This window comes from Pecten maximus, chromosome 13 (genome assembly GCF_902652985.1).
Source record: "Pecten maximus chromosome 13, xPecMax1.1, whole genome shotgun sequence".
Classification (NCBI taxonomy): domain Eukaryota; kingdom Metazoa; phylum Mollusca; class Bivalvia; order Pectinida; family Pectinidae; genus Pecten; species Pecten maximus.
Window position 1 is genome coordinate 20382048 of NC_047027.1, and position 21487 is coordinate 20403534.

A 21487-nucleotide genomic window follows, 5' to 3' on the forward strand; every position below is an offset into this window, starting at 1 on the left:
TTTGACGAACCAATTCGGAACAATCAATAGTAATTGTCGTCAAAAAGCCATTTTGCCATCATATGGTTGGATGTCCTTGATGGTATCAGAGGAGCCCTACCTTTTGGAGTTCGGTTATTATACCACTTTAACGAATGTGTCCTGGGATGGATATTTTTACAGAATGCAGGTATGGATTTGTTTTTGATTCCAATCATTTAAGTACGACGTCCTCAGTGTGTGAGCAGCACATATGGGCATATATAGGAGTGTTTGTTTGTGTGTATTCAGGAAACTATTATGTTCAAGTTAGTCTTCCTGTCACAGCGCGGAAGTTATGTCGAGGTTATACTGCTACCTCACTGAAATCCAAAAGATGAAGATAATTGGTCAGAAAGAGGGACAGTAACACATATTATAAAGTATCGCAAAACGTTTATCAAATTCATAACGATGTTTAATTTGTCTTAAGTTATACAAACTAAACAAACAAAATCTTGTTTTTCTATCATGTTCATTTCTTGGAACGGAAATAAACTGAAATTGAGTCTATAGGTGTAATATTTCATTATTCAAAAGAAGACATAACTATACATATCTTTGCTGCATATGTTTGTTGATGTGTTTCATTCCTTCTTAACAAAACATGCGTGTCCTGTAATGAAATCTGTAAAATTCTGCATAATTAGAAATTACTTTTCAATTATATTTCAGTATGACGATTATGTAATAATAACACAGTCATTAACAGGAAAGCCAGACAGATTTGTCGTAAACAATAGACAAATAAACGCCTTGAATGAGACACTTGATCCACAAATGCATTACCATGGTGACTGGGAATACAACGAAACTACAGGAAATATTACTTATCTTGGTTTGTATATCGTATAGTGTACTGAAGACTGGTTCAGTTTTCATCATTTTCTTTATTTCAGAATTCTCCAGTGACACCATCCGGAGATGGAGTAAAACTATAAATACATAAACAAACATTCTTACTATTCTTACTAACAGTTGTAACACGATGCATAAACAACGGGCAAACAGATACATGAATTCGACTTAAATCGAGGTGTCATGCATGACTAATAAACGATTCTGATAAAACTCAATGATCAGAATATACAGAAACACAGAATATTCATATAATTACCCTATTCGGGGCCGAAGATGCAAGTAATACTGTTCATGTTGTTACTTTATGTGCCATGTGCTGGCAAATATGGCGTCGTACTGGTCGATACTAAATTCCGGACCTGAAGGTCTTTGCTTGTTAACACATTTGTCGGCAGAAATGTTCCTCTGTTAACAATTTTGCCCAACGAAATCCTATGAATTGAATATTTCATAAATTTTAAAGAACATCGTAGAACCATTCAAGTTGTGAAATCTGTTTGCATACTGCAAATACGAATGTCAACTTAACTGCAATCACATTACTAATATACGACGAGCATACTTTTGAGGATATTGGCGTGGTAAGTAGTATTTCGGAATCGTCAAATTCCCCCTTTCAGCAGTCAAGAGGAAAATCCTGTATGACATTTTTCTTTTAATGATATCATTCAGCATGAACAATTTGAAATTAATTTGTTTCGTAATAGAAACCTTTGAATATTTTCTTCTAGTGTCTTATCGACAGCAAGCGAACCAGAGAGATGAGGGACCAAAAACTATATATGTCGCTCTCGAAATCATGAAGTGTTTCTTTATGGGCTGCATTACACCGACATATCCACCTACAACAACACCATTACCTACAACATCTGCACCAATAATGAAACTGTATTGGTCCTCGACGGCGTCCTGGCCGAACAACACGCTTCCTGTGACTGGGGATGACATCATTATCTCACATCGTAAGAATGTTTTCTTTCATGATTTTGATCATAATATAATAAGAGTATTAGAATGAGGTGGTGTTGAAAAATCCAATAGAAACATGATGCAATGCTACTGTCGTGTCTGTTTGTCCATCGGAAACGTTAAATTGAATAATTTAAAAAAAATTAATCTAAACGAACACAAATTTATCTTGCATGTTTCTTTGTTCAAATTTCAATAACAGGTTAATTAATTTCTTACTTATAGTAATATAGATTTTGTTATATGACTGAATTTTGACATTTTCTGATTGATCAGGACCTTACCTACATATATTAACAAAACGCAATATTTACCGCGGAATAATTCGTGTGAGGTTAGCATTGCTTTTTATTTTAGTTGCCTCGTACGTTAAAATTGAAACATTGGAAAAACTTACCTTTTAGAATAAAAATCCTGTAAGAGATGAAATTCAAGCAAAATCTATAAAGCATACCAGATCTCACTGTTTTTTGGGTTTTTTTTAGTTATATAATAAAAAAGTAGACTTTTCGGTTAACTCCAAGATTTATCAAACCTAGAAACTATCACCTCGACCAGTGGTCTGTTAGACGAGGTGATAGTGAAATTCAATGGTTAATACATTATGGAGTTAACCTCAACTAAAATCAACAAAGGTGCAATGTTACTGAAAGAAATATATTACAATCGTTTCTAATCGCACTTCCCTTACTATATCTGTTAAAAGGTTATAAACGAGGCGAGGCCAAATTCATGTTACGTTTACAGTAAACATTGCATAGAACGAACTAGTTCCATACAATTTTCTGCTTATTACAAAGAAGATTCCATCCCAATTCATATTATATATTAAAACCCTATAACGAATTTCCAATATACGGAACTATCTCCTCTGATCACGATTGATTCGTTATAAAAAAAATACTTACATACAATTCTACATACACATTGTATACAAGTACCCTATATCCTGGCCTCCTCCTTTTTAATGCAGTTATATTTAAAGCGACCCTACCGATACTTATTTGTTTTGCGTCTATCTTGGAGGTAGGATCGAATCGGCCAAAAGGTTAAATATTAATGGACATTTAATGAACATCTAGATTTTAATTAGATTGGCTCACTACTTACTTTCCATCGATTGTATTACAACTTCTATCAAATATCTATGTTTTAAAAGTGGAAAGATTGAAGAAATGTTTATTCGTCAAAGGCTAAGAACACTATATACAAAATTGTTTATCTGTATTTTACTATTACCATATTCTTCCTATTAATTGATCCGATAAAATCGGGGAAACTATGTTTCCTTCCCCTCCTGTCCGTCCGTCAATCCGTTTCCTCGGTTTTCCGCACATTTCTCAGTCATGCTTCACCCTGCACCATACACACGTCCAGTATACGCCTGTGCGCTTTACGGCCACAGTGCTTCAAGGTAAGTTTATTTAACTTAAAATAATAATATGGATACGTTATTTAATATGTTTTAGCTATTTGATATAGATAAAATACTTTGAACTAATGTATTTGCATTTTAAATATTTTGCCCGTAATATGTTAAAATATTTAACATATGACATACACGTGGTCGGGCTCCATAGGGTCAAAGTTAGTGTAAAAATAATGTATTATAATTGTTAATTGTAAAAGTGTAAATATGAAATGAAATAGAATATATTATAAACATATAAAATATACCTAAATGAATATTTAATGCGTTCAGTATTAAATAATGTAATTATCGGCATCGTTTACACGTGTCCGTATGTATTCTATGTATTTTTATTTCAGGTCACTGTCTCCGTCCGTGGGTGTGTATTTATGTCAAATAAACTGTGTTTCAATGTATAACATCGTTTGAGGATAATTACAAGAAGATAATCCACATTAAAATACTCGTGTGACACAAGTATACCATTCATATAGCTATAAAACAATGTATACTGAGAGACTGTCTCCTTACTATTTGGATTGCCTTTTAGATTTCATAACATGTCGATACTTTTTATACAAAAGTTTGGTTTTGTCCCAAAAGGAACCTGGATGATAGTCGACACAGATATACCGAACCTTAACCTCGTCACAATATACGGCGTCCTGGAGTTCGATCACGGCCCAGAAAATGGTGTTTACCGGAACTTTACTTTTAGTGCAAAGGATATAATCATAATTGGGGGCAGACTCATAACTGGATCACCTGACAAACCCTTCCTTGGTCAAATGGATATCATATTGAGAGGCCGCAGACACGAATCGGAGACATATCTGGACTATTCTAATATTCCTATAAACTCAAAACGGATTGGTAATTTTTTCTCAATATTGTATTGATGTTTTTATCAATTCACTTGTCATATATATATATTGTTTAAACTCCGAAAGAAGTGAACTGTATGCTCTAATAACAAATACATACATAAATACAAAATAAGTATATCTCTAATACAAACTCTCTTACAATTTTTTGAGATAGTTTAAATATAAAACATGAAGCCTTATTTTTTCGATCAAAATTATCTGCATAAAACATGTCTTGATTTAAAAATACTCATCAAATCCACAGGTGTTTATGGAGGTCTACATCTGCACGGCAAAAATCAAAACATTTCTTGGACAAGGTTGAACGCAACTGTATACCCCGGAGCCAATATAGTGATTCTTGTTGATAGTGTAACCTGGGAAGTTGGTGATGAAATTGTTATTGCTCCTACCAGTTACAGTATCTGGGAGACGGAATCATTCAAAATCATCTTAGTATCTGAGGACGGCTTTACGTTGACACTAAACGACTCTCTTCGTTATAGACATATAGGTATACACATTCTGAACTGTCGACATCGCTTTCATAGTAGCTGTTGATGATCAACGTTTAATGATTAATATAAAATATTAAGTCAATAAAAGTCAGAAAAAAACTTAAAATTATATGATTTACAGGAAGTTAAAAAACATATCTATACCATATGCGTTATAAAACCATTTGTTGAGATGAATAATAAAAAAAATTCGTGTATCCATCAGCTCACGAAGAGACCATCAATGCTAGACATGTTGTCATGGCGGCTGAAGTTGGCCTCCTGACCAGAAACGTTCGGATACATGGGGAGCTAGATGGCTGATGATACATATGGTGGACAGGTGTATGTTGGAACGGCACAGGTTAACAATGCATTATATCAAGGTACAATGTATATCAATACTATTTTATCATGTCAATTTACACACGCGCAACTGGATCTGTGACACGATCAAATTGCAGTTGTTTTTGTTGTTTTTTTATACACTTTACAAAAGTGGGTTAACAGATAAAGATAAACACATATTTTTCGTATTTATTTGCGTCTTTATTGTCGTGTTACAGATTACGCCGGCCTGAGTAACGTGGAGTTTTACCACACAGGCCGGACACATTTCAATCGCGTTACAAATAAACAGTTTTCCCTGTTGTATCGGAATGCTGCTAGAGTCACTCAAAATACATCATCATCTGTGACCAAATGTTCTTTCCACAACACATTCTCTCCTGCCATCGGAGTGATTGGAACAAGCGATCTCGCTCTGAAAAATAATGTTTTTCACAAGTCAACGATTCAAGGTACACACTTTTCTTAATTGTAATGATGTTTAGTGATGGTTACGAAAAGAGTTTTTGAGGATTAAAGCTGATAACGCAAGTTAAAAAGCTTTCGTTTTGATTTTTTAATGCAGACTTCAACTAAAATGTCTGCCACTTACTTGAAAACGGTCACTGAAATATATCTATTCATAACAGGGAACATCTTTTTTTTATTTCAAAGCGAAAGCTTTTTAGCTTGCGTTGACAGCTTTAAGGAAACTAATGAACAAACATCGTCATTTAACTTTCAGACTACATATTCGTCATATATCTATTTTTATCTTTACGTATTTGTAACTTTAACATTTTTATTTGCATGTGTATATTCAGAAACGTGTCACTATTCAGATATATTTCAAGGAGGGCATCATAGTGCAAGTGCATCTACAATGTGTTCTTTCCTGTATTATTCGTTGTATCTTAATCGATTCGTACTAAGAGGTATTTTAAATACCATATACAATCTTTTGAATAGTAGTGGACTTACCACAAACACAATGATTATCAAAATCCATTAATGACAAATTGATTTAAATCTTTGGTACATTTTCCCAAATATTTTCAGTTTCCTCTGTCGCCTTCTAGTGTTCAGAATGTTTAAGGCGGACAAATCAGCTGTATTTCGCAATTGAATTTATTTTGTCTGTTATGTATTTATCAATTATTATTGATTTTAGTTCGTCTTTTGTACAATTCCGTATGCACTACGCACTACATTCTTTTCGACCCAAACCTTCATACTGCAGTTTTATTTCAGCAATTGAAACTCAATCCATTAACACGACGGTTCGAGGAAATCTAGTGGTATTGGTGCATGGGAGTAGGCCCTCTATTGGAACCATACATGGGATGAGCGCACGGAAGTTGATAGTGGAGGATAATCACGTAGCTGGAACAGACGGCACTGCTTTCCGCATCCCTGGCATTGAATGTGGAGCTACGTCGGATTCAGATGGAAATGAAGCACACACTTCTGGTTTAGGTGCCGCTGTATATCCAGTTGATAATTTATTACAGAGTTCGTGTTATCAACTTTCAAACTTTTTCGTATGGAAATGTGGCATCGGAATTTATTACAATAACCGACTGTCTGTTGTATTGCGGAAGAATGTAGTTGCAGAAAACACACTTGGATTATACAATCAAATTGTTGGACCAAGCTCGGTTGATCACCTTTTTGCGCCCAAATATTGTAATATCACTGATAGCCTTGTTATTGGCGCAACATCGTCGTTCAACTGTGCATATGACGGAAATGTTTCTTCAAATAGTTTTACTCGGTATAACAAGGGCCACGTTGGAATGGATTTCACTTCGTTTATGCAGGGAAGTAACAGAGCCCCTTGGAATTCTTTAGTCGGAATCCAGACATATCCTGCCATAATGGGAGTAACAAATATTCATAGTACGTATTACCATCACCGGTGATTAATTTGATTGGTCTAGCGGGGTATCAACATGTTTCGTCAACCGTCTTTGGTCCTCATTTTACCGTATATGAAATATTCTATAAAGGGTGAATATATATATATTTGCGAAAGCTCCCTATATTTATTTGATCGAAACACTATTTATGATAGTCCTTGACCGATACTTGAATATTTCGTGACCGCACGAAATGTACTCAAAAAATCAGCCAAGGTTCTCGTGATATTCGGGGCGACACATACACGATCATCCATGAAAAAAGACTCTACAATTGTAATGTTGAATCTACTTAGGCATAAACTCGAGTTTTTCCTTTGCAGATGTGACGTTTGCACATTTTAAGACTGTATGTGGCGTAAGAGATTTTATGCTGACTACAAACAAAGCTAATGATGATGGTCAGCATCCTGTGGTCACTTCACGGATCAATGTGTACCAGTCAGAAAACAGCAGTTATTTCTTGATTCATCGGCCAAACATTGAGTGAGTTTATATGACTTGATTTAACCTGCTGCATATGAATTTTCTATTTGGCTGTTGTCTCATCTTAAGAATTTATATTTCTGTTCTAAAAATCAAACAAACAGCTTGATAGGACATATTTATGGCAAAATAAATCTTCGGCTTCTCTATTGAACTCTGTATTTTTACTCAAAATATAATCTTGTTCTAGAAATGATTTGAAATTTAAAAACAAACCAATCACATTCATATCAACCCAAAAGTATACGTCACAACAAATGTATGAAAGTAAACTAACGTACTTTATTAACTAAATATTATGATGGGTGAATATTTGACGCAAGATGAAGTGATGCCATATATTTTATCATTTTCGAAACAGAAAAGTCAACCTGAATGATTGCGTTGACATGGACTGTGATGGACTGAAAAAAGCCTTAATAAAAGATGACGACGGATCCTTTCTTGGGACAAAAGGAGCAGTTATATCTAAGTCGGAATGGCAGTGGAACGGCGACACAAGACGGGGTCTCGGTGACTATAGAATACCCCGCGAGATGCTGACAATTGTTAGTGGAGAGCGTATCAATGTCAGTACCATTGCACCACACAAAGGTAAGATAAACCGAACAATCTGCACCCAAAGGTAGATATAATTACATCAACATATGCTTGCTTTATGGGTTTACTGCCCCGTAATGTTGTATTGCCTCCCGCCCATCTAGTACATGAGGAATCGAACCCTTAGCTCATACAGCATTGAGTCTCCAAGCGTCCCGGGTCAAATTTGAACAAATCTTTTTGACCGTCACTAAGGACCTACCTATACTATCCACTAAAGGCCAAGCTCATGCACATGCAAGTACAGTTGTATGCAACATAAACGTCCCTTCTTCTGTACTTGTATAACAATACTTCAAAATCTTAAGTTAATCTTCTCAGGCCACGGAGTTAAGATATAGAAAAATATGTCCCAATGAAGCTTCAAGCAAAATATTAATTCTTAACGGATTAATCGCGTTTCGAAATAGGTGGATAATCTAAAGACACTTTCCCTTACGCCAGAGTTTTCAGATGCAGAAAAAAAATGATAACCCTTTAACCCAAGATTATTCAGACTGATTTTCATCGATACATTCTGTCTACGTAGCAACCATCCCCTCGCGCAAGTCGCGTCAATTCCGACAGTCAATTCTTCATAATCATATCATTTTGCAGCCCAAGGGGGAAGCGGCATTTATAATTATAGGAAATCGAATCTTTAAGGGCAGGGAAAGGGTATTATCAGTCCCGGGGTCGTTACGTTCAATGTCTGTTGTACTCGATTTTTTTTTATTGATGTTTTCAAATCATTACTTTGCCTGAAAATCTCAAAAGCTTCAATGCTATGACCAGTTTGTCTGTTTTGTTAGGAAACAAATATCAAGGCAGTACCTTACACTTGGGTCTTTGAATGTTTATGCGGTATGTGTTATGCAAATGTGTAAATAGTAGATTACTTTGATTTTCAAGCTTTATTATTTGAATGTAAATTTAAAAGCAGTCGATTCAAATAACTGTTAACCGCACATTCCGGTCACGTTGCATATAGATTTCTGTATGTGTTGTACGAAAGGTTTCAATGCTACCAAAATCGGGATCTATATTTCCTTAACTTATGAAAAAAAAATATAACTGAAAGAAATGTATATTCCCAAATATAATGATGTCAGTTAATGATAGGCCGATTGGCTTAGTATACAGAAGGCTTATACATGTTTGATAAAAAAGGCAAAAAAACCTTTTAAGTTTCTGACATTACAATTAAATAATTACAGGTATCATACGCAATGACAAGTGTCAGTACAGAAGCACGTGGCAGGCTTATGAATGTCATGATCTTGATTATCATATGATGATTATTGAAAGTCTGGACGCGGACACAGAGACCCGGCGTCTCTCGCCTGTCGCGATTCTAGGAGACGGATATCTAGATCTCATTAATGGACCTCAAGATCACAGCAGCTGTACACAGCCGACATGTCACAAACGGCTCTCCACATTTATGTCCATTGTCGCCACAGGTAAGTATAACACCTGTACGCCCAAAACAGAAATAATCGGTATATCCATGTCATAAATCTTGGGTATTAAGCCTATGACATTTCAAAGTGATCGGTTGAAAAACGTGAGTTAAGTTGGTTTTTCTAATGACATCAAATGTAATATCGTATCGACCGTAAGCAAAGATCATCATATTTTACATATTGACCAGTGATTGATGATTCCCCGGAACATTGAGAGAACATACATTATACTAATCAAATGAGTATATAACCTCAATAGAATGATGATCAAAACATTTTAACAAATAAAATGCCTTTAGAAGGATATCGATATTGATCATCTGCAACAAATACGATATACTTAGGGGTTCATATTGTTGTTTCAAATATAGAAACATGACGTTTTTAAGGTATACATATACCTGCACATGCTGGACTCATTTCCCTCCAAAATAAGGGTAAATCTTGTAATATAACAAAATGTCAAAGACAACTATAGTAATAAAAGGAATGTTTTCATGCTTTGTGCATATCTTAAGGTCGTTCAAACAATGGATTCATAGATCCCCAAAGTATTTTTTTAATGACCCATTCACAATTTTAGCTACTAGGGTAAGACAACAACAGATTAGAAAGATGTTAACGGAAAAGTAAAAAAAAAACAAAAAACCAGCATAAAACTAAAATTACAAAAGGTTAAAATCCAACAAATACAGTTACCAAAGGAACCGTTGCAAAACTTTTAGTTGACGGTGCATCTGCAAAATCTTAAAAGATGACATAGAAATATCGTGAAAATATTTCTTAATGATTAACTAGTTTAACTATGACAAACACTTCATCTGATAATACAACGTTATCCTGTAATTAATTTGTAGGAAAGCAGTACGTTGTGTACTTCAGCAGTACAAGTCCTAAAACCCTCCGACTATTCCTGTTAAACGCCAATGAACACGAAGCTGTGACTGTTGGTGTCTGGTACTCTCAGTCTAACCGGCGAGACGTTTACATGGATGATGACCTTGTCCAAGCGAAAAATTCAAGGATGGTAAACGGGAAGTACATAGTTGATCCTCCATCATATGCTGGAGAATATATTCCTATAGCCAATTCCACTGACCAGACAGGATCCAACTTTTTTGATAGAGATACTAATATATTATACGTTTTAGTCAAAGGAAGCTCGCCAGTAAAAATTGTAACAAACCCTAGTTTTATAGTATCATTCCAAATACCTGCGTTAACAACAAAGGAATTCTACGGCAAAACTTTGATACATAATCTGGCTTTATTCTTCGATGTTCCGCCGGAGAAGATCAGAGTCGTCAATGTTGTAAGAGAGGCTGGAAGAAGAAAACGTGATACATCAGAAGACATGACCATACAAGTAGAAATAGGCGATCCACCAACCGCAGGTATGATCCCTTATACAAAATCCAATAAAACGCTTCTTTTCCTTTTAATATTAAATGTCCCTCATCTGAGTAAGATCATTGCAGTTCACATTTTAATATATATATATACGACGTACTGATTTTACTTTGAAACTCGCAGCAAATATGACATTTTTTCTTAACGAACTAAATCAGAGCGTGTGCATCCTCAGCAATAATACCATATACATGTACTATATTTCGTATTAACACGCGCGCACATACTTTCTAAGAAGAAAAAAGATATGTTTAAATAGATTTTGTGTTAAAGATCGACGACTTCAACCGTTTCAAATAAAAGTCAACTGTATGTACTGCCGACAAATTCATTATGGCTGACAGGCAGATAACACTATTCATTATACCTGAACTGACACAAATTATCCGTTCTTAATAACTTCCCAATTTTTTTTATTAAATCATTAATGGGTTATTGTTAAGTCCTTCTTTGTTTATTTATAGCTGCAAATGCAACGGTCAATGAAACCATGACGACAGATGCTCTGATGAATATGTCAGCTAAGTTCATCAATGAGGTTCAGGGTGGTGGAGATATCAGTGAAACCCTAAACATCACTGTCAAAAGCATTGGCATCAACGAACCAATTCCCGAACTCGAAGAGGAAATGCCAGAGGACCTCAACGATACTCCAAAACATTCTAAAGGAATACTTAGAGTGCCAGAGACTATGAAGTTGATAGTAGAACCAGTTCCTACCCACGAAACTGCCTTACTTTCAACGCAACCATGCTTACGGTTTTTCGATGAAGAGGTAGAGACACAGCTATAATTATTTCCCGTCATATTTCGATTCCAATGTAATTTTGGTCTCACTTCTTTCATCTTTCAATTTGTTTCAATTACTACCTTTATATCCATTTCTCAGAAACTTAAAAGGTAGCTTTAGTCAAGTCAAACCTGGCAAAACGTTTGATACCATAGTGGACATTTACATTTAATGCATTTAAACCAGGTCAGTATAACACGTTTTTGACCCAACCAAATACCTCTAATTGAAAACTATAATATCTTATATGTCTTACATGTAAACTTATTATTGCAATTATGTTAAATAAGACCAAAAATACCCCAAACAAATATAAAGAAATATTAACTTCACATTATCAACATAGACGCAAATATGAAGTAAGGGGAGATGAAATTAAGCATTCTGAGAACTTCCAACAATAAAAATCGATTTCGACTCTTTGACCCTGCCCTTCAGTACCATGGGGATAAGTCAGTGAAAATATTTGCATAGCATCAAACTCTCACTATACTTTAACACAAGTTGCATTAATGCACTATGTGAAGTGTAGTATGCGAGGCCCTGGTGTCCTGAAATTCATAATTGTGGTAAAGCTTTTTAAGACCCTTCAATCTATAGTTGGTTTGAATCTACCATATTTTGGTATAATTAAGAAGATTTTAGTCCAGACCCTGAGGTCACTAGGGATGGGGACCATGAGTTGTATTCAACAATTTTTGTTTACGTTTGATCATTAAGGTTTCTGCAAAATTTCATTGATATTGGTTCTGTGGTCGAAGAAGTCGAAAAATTAAAATGTTTACAGATGGGCGATGACTGGCAAAAATAATTAGAATATGTAACTTAAAATATCGGCACATGCGACCTTACAACAAATATCTAGTAAAAAAACATGTCAAATTACGGCATATAAAACATTGTAGGTGAACATTGAATATAATGGAGATTATCGAAGTTTTTTCTTTTTCTTTCACAATACAGAATAAACCGTTGGAGAAGCTAGGCTCCATATCTGACCCGTGGAAGGTAACTGCATCTTTGTCAACGAGTTCTTCCCAACCTACAGCTTGTTTATACGGCAAAACGACGACCGCAATAATCGGGGGCTGGGCAAACTTTACGGACCTTCGGATATTACAATTTGGCACAAATTTTTCCATTGACTTTACAAAGACATATCCTGTCAGCAAAAAACCAATGAGAGCCAAATCCAGTTTATTTTCCGTGGGTAAATTAACGTTGAGAACTGGAATCAATATATCAACAGAAGCATATTTCATCCCGAACGAAACTGTGGTACATGTATATCTTATAGATGATGAAACTGGAGAGCGGATTACCAACATAGGATGGAGGGTAATTATATCGACAACTTCTGTATCTTTATAATTTATAGAATGGATGAAAATACATTTATTTCATTATTTTAAAGTAGTGAAACCTTGTAGTCGTTAGAAACTTTAGACTGGTCTTTATTGTCAGTTTCGTCTTCATATTTAAAGATAATATTAATCACGTGTATGCCTCTTTAATCAAATGCGTAACGCTTTTGAAACGTTTTACTATCTATTTTTTATATATTTGTTGAATACTCTTAGTATTCTTGATATCACAGTCGTGAATTCAACGGAATCAATATGTAGACAATAAATTACACTCGATTGCAGCAAATATCTGTGAACACGATTATCCTTGCCTGTCTTAGGGTTGGCTTTTTATATATAATGGATTCCAATTTGTTGAAGGACCAGTTTCAGTGCATCGTGTGTATAAGCCATTTATCGTTAATTTTACAACAGCATAATATATCTTAATTATCTAAAGTTTCTGTTAAGATCTGTTAGCATATACAAATTTTGAACTGTCTAAAAGCTGTTGGTCTGTATCACAAGATTCGAGTTACCAAAGGCACTTTAACATTTTGAACTAAGTTTGAGTGTACAAAAATATGTTAACATTTTACAAAATTCAATTGTTTGATGTTTCGTTTTTTGTCCATTTTGCTCGTAAGTTTACTCACCATTGTTTGGCTCTAATGACCTTTAAAGTGCTGATGGGCCGTTAAGAATTAATCACCAAGTAAATAGTATTCTTAATAAATGTAAGAAATAAATGATAAAGTTTTCCTTATAACTGTCATGGGAAGGTTGTGTTGAAGACGAGATTATTAAACGGCTTCACAAACATGAAAAATTTACGGTGCAATTGCTATTGAAAAAGAAAACAACTTCCGGTTTATCTACTTTTTAGCCCACCATCTGATTTTTAGCCCACCATCATCAGATGGTGGGCTGTTCAAATCGCTCTGCGTCCGTGGTCCGTCCGTCCCTCCGTCCCTCCGTCCGTAAACAATTCTTGTTATCGCTATTTCTCAGAAAGTACTGAAGGGATCTTTCTCAAATTTCATATGTAGGTTCCCCTTGGTGCCTAGTTATGCATATTGCGTTTTGAGACCAATCTGAAAACAACATGGCCGACAGGCAGCCATCTTGGATTTTGACAATTGAAGTTTGTTATCGCTATTTCTGAGAATGTACTGAATGGATCTTTCTGAAATTTCATATGTAAGTTTCCCCTGGTGCCTAGTTATGCATATTACGTTTTGAGACCAATCTGAAAACAACATGGCCGACAGGCAGCCATCTTGGATTTTGACAATTGAAGTTTGTTATCGCTATTTCTGAGAAAGGACTGAAGGGATCTTTCTCAAATTTCATATGTAGGTTCCCCTTGGTGCCTAGTTATGCATATTGCGTTTGAGACCAATCCGAAAACAACATGGCCGACAGGCAGCCATATTGGATTTTGACAATTGAAGTTTGTTATCGCTATTTCTGAGAATGTACTGAATGGATCTTTGTGAAATTTCATATGTAAGTTTCCCGTGGTGCCTAGTTACGCATATTGCGTTTTGAGACCAATCTGAAAACAACATGGCCGACAGGCAGCCATCTTGGATTTTGACAATTGAAGTTTGTTATCGCTATTTCTCAGAAAGTAAGGATCTTTCTCAAATTTCATATGTAAGTTTCCCTTGGTGCCTAGTTATGCATAATGCGTTTTGAGAATCTGAAAACAACATGGCTGACAGGCAGCCATCTTGGATTTTGACAATTGAAGTTTGTTATCACTATTTCTCAGAAAGGATTTAAGGGATCTTTCTCAAATTTCATACGTAAGTTTCCCTTGGTGCCTAGTTATGCATATTGCATTTTGAGACCAATCTGAAAATAACATGGCCGACAGGCAGCCATCTTGGATTTTGACAATTGAAGTTTGTTATCGCTATTTCTGAGAAAGTACTGAAGGGATCTTTCTCAAATTTCATATGGAGGTTCCCCTTGGTGCCTCGTTATGCCGATTGCATTTTGAGATCAATTGGAAAACAATAGGCCAACAGACCGCCATCTTGGATTTTAACAATTGAAGTTGGTTATCTCTATTTCTCAAATTTCATAAGTAGGTTCCCCTTGGTCCCTTGTATTGCATTTTTGGACCAGTCTGTCGTGAAAACAACCTGGTAAACAAACAACCACTATCGTTAAATCTCAAATTTCTTATATAGCTAGGATTCCCTTGTTTGTAAAGTACTGGAGGGATGTCTCAATTTGCACAGTTTAGTAAAAAGAAGGGAAAAGTAGAGAAAAGATCAATCTGACATGGAACCTATGAAGATCATTCAATGGTGGGCGCAAAGATCCCTCTGGGATCTCTTGTTCTAATAACGGACGTTGTGTACATTCTATGTCGCAGTAACTATGCATAATTTGTAAGACGATTTATATTCAACATTCAGTTCAATATTGCAGGTAGGGCGTAAGAATCGTACCTGCTGCCCCCATTGCATGATCGTAAGAGGCGACTAAACTTGGGATCTTATCTTTTCTCTTCTTTCTGAACAACTTTCTTCTTCCTAATGTCTCCCTTGACAATGCCTCACTTTTGGCCTTTAGTTGAGCGTTCGCCGCTGTGAGAAAGGTTTTGGGTTCTGTCCCCTAGCCGAGACATACCAGAGTCTTTAAAGATGGTAGTTGGACGACTGGTTGGCCCGTTGTCAGTATAATGTGACCGGATGGGGTGTGCTGCTGGGTGTTTTCGGCAGTATGCTTCAGTGAGGTTGCACTCTAAATCGGCAAAAGTTCCGGCCTATCACAAGGAGACTTAACACGAACATACCACAGCCTCCCATAACACACATACGCACTCGCCACACGCATACATACCGCACGCACGGGAGGCCGTCCTTAAATGACCTTAGATGTTAATGGGACGTTAAACAAAATAAACCAAACCAAACCAAACTTTTAAGCTTATAGAAAAAAACTTCCCTAAACTATGTTATTTTAAAACTGATTGTGTTCTAAACTGAATTTGAAGGTTTTTTTTTATTTGTTAAACGTCCTATCAACAGCTTAGGTCAGTTAAGGACGGCCTCCCGTGCGTACGATATGTATGGTGGTTGCGTGTGTGTTGTTTGGGAGGCTTCGGTATGTTTGTGTAAATTATCCTTGTGATAGGCCGGGACTTTTGCCGATTTATAGTGCTACCTCACTGAGGTATACTGCCGAAGACACCAAGCAGGACACCCCACCCGGTCACATTATACTGACAACAGGCAAATCAGCCGTCCCACTCCTAATATGCCGAGTGCTAAGCAGAAGTAGAAACCACAATTTTTAAAGAAGGATTTACAGTGCCTCTAGTACCATTGAAAACAAAATGAGAGTAAAATACAGTAGAATTGAAATGGAATTAGACTGCACTATATATATGTTTCGTGCTTCAAGCACTCGTAATTTATGATAATGATAATGGTGCAAACCTATTACTGATGCGGAAAATGCTTGGTTTGTTTGTTACACTGCATATTAGAGATATACAAACCAACTATATTTAATTATTTTGTAGGGCCATGCATGGAGGGCATCTATTACTGTCAGCAACGAGACTGATGCCACTGTGAATATGACCGGTTCAAATGAGGCGTTATTCGATAATGCAACTGGTGAAGCCGTGTTCAATTCCTTAGCCTTCGACCAGCTTGGTATTTGTTATTTGACGGTTTATGTCACATCATCGCCTTTAGAGTACGCCATCTACGGGAAAGTAAAGGTTCAGCTTCTCGATGAACATCAAGCTGATTTACTAAACGATAACACAACTGTTATCACAAATATGACAATGGTATTTAACGCAAACTATAACGAAGTTGTAGGTAACAATAGTGACCGATTCGGAGATATGGTTGTTGATTACCTCATCAAGAAATACCCGGATGTATTGATAGATACAGTGACGGTTTCAGAAGGTACATATTTTCTGTATTGGCGATTTCGTTACCGATTGTGTATTGACTAATCTCTTAATGTCATCATTAATTACTGTATTAATTATAATTAGCTCATAATTGATGTTGTATAACGTCCTATATGCGGCTTTTACTCACACTAATGCATTGTATAAACGTGTTATATTTAGTGTATAAAGACGAAGAAATCAATGCAATATAGCTTCTCTTTTTTAACAGGAAGCATTAAATTTTCCTGTTGCGTACACGGAGACCGGAACGCAACGAATTCCACGCTTTCGACCATTATTGAAGATATCGCTTCCGGTTTAAACTTTACCTTCAATGGTTTTACTATTAAAGTGTCGGAGGACATATATGCTAACGGAATACTTCTGATTCCACAAGTAAGTGTTATCACCACTACTATTGACATTGAAATATACGTTTTTGGCTTTTTGTTACGTTTTAATCTTTATAACATAAATGTGGTTTCACTCTCGAATTTCAGCTTTTTGGTTTTTGTTTGGTTTAAGTGTTGTTTAACGTCCTTTTAACAGTCTGCCTTTGTATGGTTTGGTTTTATTTGTTTAACGTCCTATCAACAGCTAAGGGCTTTTAAGGACGGCCTCCCTTGCATGCGATATGCTGACATGTGGTGAGTGCGTATGCGTTTGCCTTTGTGTGCGAGATGCATATGTGTGTATTTTGGGGAGGCTGTGGTCCTCTAGTGACAGCGCATTAAAAGATGTGTACCTGACCACTTATGAAATAAAATTAACAATGGCCCGATTCATCTTCTGAACCATGGTGAGAGGAGTCGTGCATATCTATATGAGCTCCCTCTGCTTTTATCATAACGGCGTCCTCCTCAACATACTTTTTGTATGAACATAGATTTTGCGATGTAAAACGCAGAGTTGGTCAGACATCGCTCGAATGTGCAAAATATCTGTTTGCGAGTTTTTACTTTTATTTGTAGTTCTAACGAAAGATTGCAATTTGCTATTGTAGACATTAGCAATCCTCCGACAAACTACCTTGCCAACCGAAAATGAACAAACGACGCAAACAACTGAGATTCAAACTACTGACAACGAACAGTCTACTTTGACGACTGATGACACACATACCACAACAAACAGTGGATATGTTACCGATGGAGGACAATTCACTCATACGACCGAACCCAGCGTCCATACAACCACTAAACAACAAAACTCGTCAGTGTCTCCTTCCAGTGAGGGGCTGTCAAATACCTACCTGATTGTTATCGTCGTAGCGCCGATGGTTTTTCTTTTAGGTATTATATTCCTGATCATCTACTTCAAATCAAAACGACAGCATAATCCGAAGCAAAGGGGTAAGTCATGCCACACTTTGTCTAATATTTAAATATTAAGTTTATTTGTATGGAATAAAAATAAAAGTTTGCTTTGCTTAACGTCCTATCAACAATTAAAAGGCATCTAGGGATGACCCTCTGTTGTAAGTCATAGCTGACTGGATGCGAGAGGAAATACAAAGAGCGAGGATGAACATGTTTTCTCCATTTTATTAAACTAACTTCTAAAAACATAATTATATCGGACCAACGTAGCCGGAATGAAGTACAAAGTAATAAAACAGAAATAAACAATATCAGGAATGGAGTTATTTCCCCTTAGACCGTAATACTACAAGATATCTCACAGACGAGTGACCGCATGTACATAACACTCCTCTATGTGCTAGATGCATGCGTGAACTGTTTACGTGTGTATCTTGGGAGGCGGTATGTTTGTGTTTAATCTACATGTAAATCAAATCAAGATGGCCCCTTCACACTACGTTAAATAAACATCTAACAAAATTCCATAAGGGGATTAATAACATAATGATTAGAGAAATATTCCCACACAATATCGATAAGACGAGGCAAAATATGAACAAAAAATGCAAAGATTATACGACCAGCTTCATCAACCACCAACGTCTAAAGATTCTCGGTTGAATTCGGGTTTGTCATACATGTATATGCAGTATGAAAACTAGGGTTGTAATTTTGCTATGACATATCCTGGGGTGATTTCATCATTTAACCACAATGCACCTGTGTTTTACCGACGCATTAACGCTATCAAACTTGACTTTTACTCAGCTTTGTGTATTAATCTTTAGTTTTTCATATTTTACCTTCTTTTTATACGTTCGTTAACGACGGGTCGTATTAAAGTATACCCTGCCCTGTCCGTACGCCCGTTAGCGCTCTCAAGCCTTTATTTATTAACGGATTCTAATGACACTTGCTACAAATAGTTTACGGCGCAATCACTAATGCGAGTTCGTGTTATGGGATTATTTTTTGAAGAGTTATGCCCCTTTTATTGCCAGATATGGGCGTTTTGTTGAACAAAAATATTATTCAATTTCTCTAAGATTTTGCACAATACACCTAGAACATTTATTATAAGGTTTTGGCTCTTGTTTCAACTATTGGCATAACGGTATTGGATATTTACTAAGAAAAGCTCGATCATAAACAATTCTTTGATAGAACTCTCTTTCCTTATTTTATCAACAGAGTTTACGAAACTTGCTTCAAATAATCTATACCACAATATAGAACGAGTTCGAATACTACCCAACGTGAACGTATCGTTTGGTTGAAAAGAAATATGATTTTGTATTATGTTATGTTCTATCAACAGTTATGGTCATTTAGAAGTGTCCCCATTGTATGCGAGATTAATGTGTGTAGTGTATGTGTGCGTTTTTGGAGGCTGCGGTTTGTTCGTCGTTGGCTACTTATGATACCGCACCTTATAGTGCTACCTCACTGGAGCATACTACCGAAGACATCCAGCAGGAAACCTCATCCAAAAAAGTCGCCCCAGTACCTTTTCACTGAGAAGTACAATATAAGAACCGATGTTTTATGACCTAACATTACATATACCAATAATGTTTTTCATTTCGTTTCAGATTTTCTGATGAAAAACCTTACAGGGGAATTTGATAACAACAGAAAGGACACAACAAAAGAAAATGAACATTCATTTATCTCGCATTCGATTTCTGAAAAGAAATCCGACCAGTTTTTCATCATGTACCAAATGGATAATTCAGCTTTCACGTCATCAATCCCGCGGGCATCGGTTCTAGGAAGTATGGTGTCAAACAAAACTGCTGGTTCTACTATCCAGGGATGTTACAAATCGTCCAGCAGTGAATTGGATCTAAGTTCCCTTAGTTACTACACTGGTAATGGAAACTGGAAGTCGCTTTCAGAAGCAAACTGAGGAATATTGAACAGGTCTTGTGACATAACAAACTCAAAATACAAGGAGGATTGTAAATAACTTGCATTGTGAAATATCGTTAATATTGTAACAAAACTATTTGTATCTTACTTAATTTAAGCTTTAATGAATCACGTTTCAAGAAGACCATAAAACTATCTGAATGACGATTTCATAGAATTCGATGTAAATTCGCCTTTTCTAAGCGTAATCAATATAAACAAACGTATCTTGTCTGCTTCACAGTACACTTTATAATTAGATAAATTCATATGTTTTAAGTTTAAAATTTTGGCCAAACGCATTTTTTCCTAAGCGTGTTCAATTAAGACAAAAGTAATTCATGTTTTTCAGAGTACACATTATAATAAGAAAAATTAACATATATTTTAAGTTAAGTTTCAGTCCTTCCAGAATGGACCTTTTTATGACAATTCATTTATTGCCATATCATTGTCGTATGTATATCTCTATTTCACTCCATAATCACCGAGTAATTCAGTGAAATGATATTTTATATATGGAAGTCAATAATGCATATGTTTAATTCAATTAATCGATATCTTTAAAAAGTGTTTTAAGGACACAAAAATCTTTTTCAAATTTTGAATTGGTCATCAATTACAATCTTTGCTGTTAGCTTACAAATATTGATTTCTCCAATTATATTTTTGAAGTGTACCATTACACTTTTAAGTAATCGATATTCAAGAATGATTTGATGTGTCAATAATACCTGACATTTTCAATACATGTTGATCTGGATTATTATTCTTGTGAATTTCAAACAGCAACCATAGCTGCTGTCTTTTGGCTCAGTTTCATGACGAATATGACATCAAAATAATGATTTCCCATAATTAATCGATATATTGGATTCAGTGTGATTTAGGAAATTATTTTTGTATCTAATTCTTTAAATATTTCACGGTTGCCTTCGATAAAGGTTCAATAACTATTGTAAATGTAATAAACAATATCTTGATAATAAAACATGTGCCATCCAACATATATGTGTTCGTGTTAGATAGACAAATTTAAGGGAAAAAAGAAAAAAAACTCGACCAAGAAGTTTACAGAAAAAATAAAGAAATAGTCCTCTTTTTTTGCGTCACCCGTCATGGTTCTATGGAAGCTTGACCTTCTCAGAAGTAGATATTCCTTAAAATAAGGTTTGCCATTTCTTATTCACAGAAAAGTATTCTCTACTATACTTGTTAGAATTTGTATGTATCTTCTTGTTATTCGATTTATAAAGCAGATCCAATAATATACATGAAACATAAGTTCATTGCATAGTGTGCGCCAAGATAGTGACCATCTTAGATTTCGGACCAA

At 35.7% G+C, this 21487-nt stretch overlaps 1 protein-coding gene across 1 annotated transcript; it reads left to right on the plus strand.

Annotated features, from left to right (window-relative positions):
* The first annotated feature begins 47 nt into the window (after positions 1 to 47).
* LOC117341249 (fibrocystin-L-like) lies at positions 48 to 21156 on the plus strand. Its single transcript, XM_033903103.1, has 18 exons — positions 48 to 169; positions 694 to 856; positions 1611 to 1841; positions 3863 to 4132; positions 4391 to 4639; positions 4849 to 5008; positions 5189 to 5422; positions 6201 to 6848; positions 7192 to 7354; positions 7716 to 7948; positions 9151 to 9396; positions 10257 to 10793; positions 11274 to 11584; positions 12563 to 12937; positions 16490 to 16889; positions 17109 to 17275; positions 17883 to 18231; positions 19833 to 21156. The coding sequence occupies exons 6-18, from the start codon at positions 4939 to 4941 to the stop codon at positions 20147 to 20149; spliced, it is 4050 nt and encodes a 1349-aa protein (XP_033758994.1). The 5' UTR covers positions 48 to 169; positions 694 to 856; positions 1611 to 1841; positions 3863 to 4132; positions 4391 to 4639; positions 4849 to 4938; the 3' UTR covers positions 20150 to 21156.
* Positions 21157 to 21487: the final 331 nt, after the last annotated feature.